The sequence below is a fragment of the Manihot esculenta genome, chromosome 1 (genome assembly GCF_001659605.2).
Source record: "Manihot esculenta cultivar AM560-2 chromosome 1, M.esculenta_v8, whole genome shotgun sequence".
Classification (NCBI taxonomy): Eukaryota; Viridiplantae; Streptophyta; class Magnoliopsida; order Malpighiales; family Euphorbiaceae; genus Manihot; species Manihot esculenta.
The window spans coordinates 18,426,331-18,433,016 of NC_035161.2; the positions used below are offsets into that span (position 1 = coordinate 18,426,331).

At 36.3% G+C, this 6,686-nt stretch overlaps 1 protein-coding gene across 2 annotated transcripts; it reads left to right on the forward strand.

The window, feature by feature from the left end:
* The first annotated feature begins 2,988 nt into the window (after positions 1-2,988).
* Positions 2,989-5,248, forward strand: LOC110626616 (B2 protein). 2 transcript variants are annotated; one of them, XM_043955230.1, is made up of 6 exons: positions 2,989-3,496; positions 3,554-4,064; positions 4,281-4,381; positions 4,488-4,571; positions 4,670-4,780; positions 4,883-5,248. In XM_043955230.1, exons 1-6 carry the CDS (start codon positions 3,275-3,277, stop codon positions 4,922-4,924), a joined length of 1,071 nt encoding a protein of 356 aa, XP_043811165.1. In that variant the 5' UTR covers positions 2,989-3,274; the 3' UTR covers positions 4,925-5,248. The 2 variants fall into 2 exon arrangements, with proteins under 2 accessions (XP_043811165.1, XP_021628327.1); XM_021772635.2 differs by having other exon boundaries at positions 2,989-4,064.
* The last annotated feature ends 1,438 nt before the right edge of the window (positions 5,249-6,686 follow it).

Below are 6,686 nucleotides of genomic sequence, written 5' to 3' on the forward strand. Positions count from 1 at the left end.
AAATTAGGTCAAACCATTTTGACATTCTGAATATTTGGATAGTCTTGATATGTTGCTACACAATGGTATTGACCTTCAAATTAATTAATTAGTTAATTATATTTGTTGCCAATATATTTGGATTCTAATGAGTCACACATAAAGAATTGTTAGAGAAAATAAAACGAGAAGTTAAATCAAGTAGACTTAATTACATATAAATTGGCATTGGAATAAATTGCAATTTAAAAAAATTACGATTTTTATCTAATTAATTAAATAGAAACTTAATTTAAAAACTGTCTAAGAATTATATGGATTACTTATTAAAGTTCCGAACCATAATTGTAATTTATTTATTTAATTAGTTAAATAAATAAATAAATAAATTCTATTATACTGAAATTCTAAGATTTTAGTATAAAAGGTCATTTTATGAGAGCCTAAAGGACTATTGTGAGAAACCCTTTTTAGAGCCTCTAGAATTTATAGGAAATGTAGCTAGCACTTAAAACTTCTCCCTTTCTCAATCTCTTAAAATTGTTCTAAGGTTTTTCGATTGTTATTCTGTGTGGATATCGTTAAAGACCGGAAACTTGGACGGTTTGTGGTTTGCGGTTTTCAACAACCCAACTAAAGCGATCAATCTCATGTTTTGCTGCAAGAAAAATAAATTATTTATTTTCTATTTAATTATTATTGCTTTTTTCATTTAAATGTGATATATGTTGCTGAAATTTTTTATTTTTCTATTTCTTTCGCTGCGTTCAATCCGATTGAATCCCAACATCGGCCTCTTTAGGAGAGCATGAGTCTTGATGAAGAACTAAGTGTTATGGTGTCTGGATCTTCCTTTCCATGGGTGAGATCGCATATGAGCTTATTAGACCTTACCACGTGACTCTGTCTTATGGTGACAGCTCATGGCTCATTTAAGGTAATTGTTCTGTTACATCAGAGGTCTCCCTCTGATCTTCTATTCTTCATATTCGAAGGTGACAGTTGTCTTCACTACTTGGGGCACATTGCTAATTTAGATTACCTCTTCATGCTTGTGTTGCTTCGCTTGATCATAAATGATGAGTACCTTATTTCTCTATAAGTATATTAGGATCGGTATTCGACCATAGTTAGAACTCTCGTCCAGTATATTCCTTGATCAATGGCCAAACTAAACATAAATAACTTGGTTAATTTTATTAATGAGGTTAACACCCAATCCTCGACCTTGGCAGATATCTATCTTGTGCCCTTGGTATAAAAAATGCCTAAGAGGTCATTTTGTTTATTGGGATTAACACTCGATCATTTGCTTGGTAGATTCTGTCTTGTGATCTTGAAACTTTTCTTTATCGGGACTAATACTCGGTCATGTACTTGGCGAATTCTCGCCTTGTGGCTTTGAAACCTCTGTTTATTGGGATTAACACCAGTCATGTGCCTAGCGAATTTATGTCTTGTGGCCTTGAAACCTCTGTTTATTGGGACTAACACCCGGTCATGGGCTTAGAGGGTTTTCGTCTTGTGACCTTGAAATTTTTGTTTATTGAGACTAACACTCGGTCATGTACTTAGTAGATTTTCGCTTTGTGACTTTGAAACTTTTTCTTATTGAGACTAATACCTGGTCACGGGTCTAGCGGGTTCCCACTTTGTAGCCTTGAAACTTGCTTATTGAGACTAACACCCGATCATGTGCCGACAGATTCCCGTCTTGTGGCCGTAAAAATTTTATTTATTGAAACTAATACTTGATTATGTAGCCGATAGATTTTCACCTTCTGACGTTAAAATTTTTATTTTTTTTTTTGAAATAGGTTAAAATTTTTATTTATTAGGATTAACGATCGATCATGTGCATTTTTGTTTATTTGGATTTTGCAAGTCCTTACTACTATTCTGAAAGGGTTGATACTAATTTAAACTTGAAATTAAGGTTAGTAGCTCACTTTTTGATGTCGTAAAGAATTTCTATTGATAGGATGTTAGCATCTTTGATATATTTTATGGCTCACGCTCTTATAAATCAAGAATCAAGCCATTTATTGTGATTTGTTTTATTTATTAAATTTTGGGCTGAGCTATAAATTTACTATTGATTTTGAATTGAACTGTGAATTGTAGGACAATTAGATTTTTCTGAGTTGCTTTTTGGATTGAATATTATTTTTAAACTCTCTGGTAATTAGTCTTTTTTAATCTTGTTAAATACATATTACTTTTGCGTTGATTAAAAAAGGAATTGTCTATTTTTTTTAAAATAATTTGATTGTTACTCTTTATTTAAAAACTCTATTGATATTTTTAGTTCTACTTAAAACATTTAATTTTATAAAATTATGATTATTGAATGTTTCAACTTATAAAAAAATAATTATTATGATGTTTTTGAACTTTATAAAAAATAATAAAAGTCAAAATGTGTTAAAATTATGATTAAAATATTCACTAATATAATGTTAAATATACTTTTCATACAAAAATAAAAGACCTATATTTTGGACTGGCATGGCCCGAGAAAACAAGTTTAGTTTTTCCTTGTGGGCCTTGTCCCCTACTACGTGTACAGACCATAGAGTCTGCCGACACACGTGTAATGGCTAACTTCACATGTGTGGCTACCTCCACTCACATGTTTAGTCTTCTCGAACGCGTTTTTATTTAATCGGATTAATTAATAATTTTCCTTTTTTCTTTATATATATATTTTTTGATCAAGACTTAACAACTAAGCAAATTAATAGAATTTCAAAATCAGGGTGTGAACACAATCCTTAGAAACGAACTCACCAGAAGACTTTCTAGAAAGTTGCACATAAAATCAACTTCCCAACCTCCACTCTCATTCTCTCCCCTTCTGCCACCTCACCTTCCTACCCCACTAAAACACCGCGTTTTCTCCTCCACCATCGCTTCCTATTTGCTCAACTATGTTTATGTCTTTGCTGAGCAATTGAAACAAAAATATATATATATATATAATAAGAATAACAATTTTGTTAAATTCACTCATCTATGTAACTTTCCACTTTGACAAATCCACACGCAATCTTTGCAATTCTTATATCACTTCACCTTCCTGGAAATTTCCTTCTTCCGCATTGGAGCTCTTCTTATTTAATTTACCCTGTCTCGCCCCCTGCTCTCTCTCATCAATTACAAACCCACTGCTTCATGTCCCTTTTTTTTTGAACTTGTTCTTATTAATCGTCGATAAAATTTCTGTTATTTCTCGGATACCCAGTTCGTGTTTTGTTGTTTTATTATCTGTTTTTGAAGGGAATTGAAGTTGAAGATGGAGAACAACCAGCAATCGTTTTGGCAATTCAGTGATCAGTTGAGGCGACATACTTCAAACTTGGCAAATCTGTCACTCAGTGATACGATATGGAGCAATTCTTATGTATCAAAGAGGCCTGATGAGAGGAAGAATTTTGATATAAGAGTTGGAGGTGAAGTGAATTCTGGTATTAGTTCTAAGTCAAAAGAGTCTGATTTGAACAATGATGGGTGGAAGATAGCATCTAATGGTGGAGCTACCACCGATTTGAATGGATTAAATGATGGGTGGAAGATGTCATCTAGCGGTGGAGCTACTACCGATTTGAATGGATTAAATGATGGGTGGAAGATGTCATCTAGCGGTGGAGCTACTACCGATTTGAATGGATTTAACGATGGGTGGAAGATAGGATCTGGTGTTAACAGTTATGGACTTGGTCCTATTGGAAGTATTGGTCGAGCTGTTGGCGGTGGATCCCAGAAAAATGTTGGGATCAATGGTGGGTTTAATAAGGGGATTTATTCAAAGAGCAATTATAACAACAACATCAATGTTCATGTGAAGGGCAAGAACAAGGGAGAGGACGATCATGGAGGCAAAATTGTGAAGAAGAATAGTAACAAGAAGAGCAATGGTGATAATAACAACAATAATGATGGTAAGGATAAGCTAAGTGCTCTTGATAAGAGATTTAAGACACTTCCACCTTCAGAATCTCTGCCTAGGAATGAAACTGTTGGTGGCTATATCTTTGTTTGTAACAACGATACTATGCAAGAGAATCTCAAGAGACAGCTCTTTGGTATGTCTTTCAATTTCCAACACTTGTATTCTCATGTCTGCTAGAGTCCATAGCGTAGAAGGTCTGGCTTTTTAGGATTTGTTCATGATTCATTTTCAGAGCATGTGACCAATAAATTTTTCTAAGATTTCATTTGATTTTAAACTCTGTTTGTGTTGAATTATATTACAGTGTTATTACGCATGTCTAAACTGTTTCTTGAATTATTATTTATAGGCTTGCCTCCACGATACCGAGATTCAGTAAGGGCGATCACTCCAGGCCTGCCCCTTTTCCTCTACAACTACTCCACCCACCAACTCCATGGAATCTTTGAGGTTTGTATTTCTTCTTCTTTTGAGGCCTTCAATAATACATGAGAATCCATGTGTAGTAGTTATTCTGATACATAAACTCATGTTTTCTCATAATGGTCTGCTATAGGCTGCAAGTTTTGGAGGAACAAACATTGATCCATTAGCCTGGGAGGACAAGAAATGCCCTGGAGAATCACGCTTCCCTGCTCAGGTATGTATCTAGGAAATTGTCGTATCAGTTATATGGATTGTGGATTGTTGAGCATTGGAACATTTTGAATTAAATTCTATTTTTTATTCTGTGTACAGGTAAGAGTTGTTACAAGGAAAGTTTGTGAGCCACTGGAAGAGGACTCCTTCAGGCCAATTCTCCACCACTATGATGGCCCTAAGTTCCGGCTTGAACTCAACATTCCTGAGGTAATTTAACCTTAGCTATACCCATGATGAATCTTGTATGTTTTAGCTGTTAATTTTTTATCGCTGGGTGACCTGATCTGACCATTTCCCCTGAATTTGCAGGTACTGTCTCTCCTGGATATATTCGACGAACAAAGCCCTTGAACAGCTTACCATATACAATTATACAGATACACATACAAGGAAAGGAGAAGATAAAAGAGTTGCTTAAAGAATAGAAGATAAAAAAAAGAGTTATTTAGCTATAGTAATTACTGTATTGGGATTTGAAAGAGAGAGTTATAGGCAAGGAATTAATGGCAAATGGGGAAGGAGGCTGAACCATCAGTGTGATGTATAATTTTCTGTATGAAAGCTGATATGGTGCTTTTTGTTCTCTGGATTGGTATATAAATAACTAAAACAATGCTAAAGTGAACGAATATTTATGATGTTTTAAAGCAGAATGAATGGTCTTTACATTTTTCATATGATCAGCTGAATTTTTTTTCCAGAAATTAATTTATCTTCCTCCATTTTGGCCAATGCAATGGTTCTGGAAATGGTCTACAATTATTAGATGGATCTGAGTTTGGGATGGGAATTCAGACTCTGCTTGGAACCAGTCGTCTCTATAATAGTCCCCTCTAGATTTCAACATTGAAGCCTTCTGTTAGAAGCAAAAAAATAAAAATAAAAACTAAAAATAATAAAAAACCTAGCCTTTCTAGTAGAAATATTGGGTAATTGAAATTAGGAACGCCCCCTCGGAGCTCAATCCGCCATTGAAAGCAAAGCAAAGATTTTAGTGGGTGGTTGGGCTACCCGTGAAACTTACGGCGTCTTTTTCAACTGCAACAAAAGGCAAATTATAAAATATTTTTAGCTTATGGGAACAGCTTCTTGCCGCCTTCACCAATAATTGAATATGTTAATAATACAAAGTGGAAAAAGAGACATTGACCACTTCAAAGGTTAGGCCGGTGATTGTTTAAGCAAAAGTAAGTGTGGGACTTGGTCTGATGTTGAAACTCCACTACTCTTGCATATCAAAGCATTTTGGTGATGTCTGAATCACCAAGTTGAAGAAATAGCCTAGGTCTGCTTTTACTGCGATTGGCAATAGACATACTGATGATCGCTGGATTTCTTCACCCCGGTTTAAAAGACCAGGCCCATGAAAACAGTCCATGATCCGAAGGCTTCAAAATTCCCTTCGAGAGCCAGGCTCAGCCCGCTCAGTCACAGGACCGGACTCCGCCTAGACTCCTCAATCAAGCCGGCCCAAACCTCTCGGCCCAGTAATCAGGCCCTCACCAGGCTCAACTTCAGCCCTACCATTCAACCCAGCCCGGAAAGGGGAAAATGACCAAGATGCCCCGCTGGTAGGTCCTTCCGCATGCGTATCAGAGGAGAATCATACGTATCAGAGGAGAATTAATGGCCGTTACGCATGGAGCAGGCGCCTGACACATCCGTACATACGGAGATAGGCGACAGAAGATAGCTAGCATTGTGACAGAGAGACAAATATATATATCACGGTAGAGGCTACGCAAGGGGGGCTCTCTTCTTCTTCCTTCTCCTTCCTGGACACCATTTTTATTCTTTCTGTAACCCTTGCCTAAATATACTACTCTGAGCTATAAAATCTGACTTGAGCGTCGGAGGGCCTCTGCCGGGGCACCCCCCGGTAGGCCCCTGACCATTCTTTCTTATTTTACAGGTCCTTTCACCAGATAGAACATGGAGAGACCCATCAGGGAGCCCAACAAGAAAGGACCCAGAGGAAAACCAGATTTATCATGGACCAGGAAGAGGAAAATATTTATCAAATGGCGCCGTCTGTGGGAAACGAAAGAGATTTTATTATCTCAAAAGTTTTCAGATCCACCCATTGAGATCCACATAAGGTACAAAAGTTTGA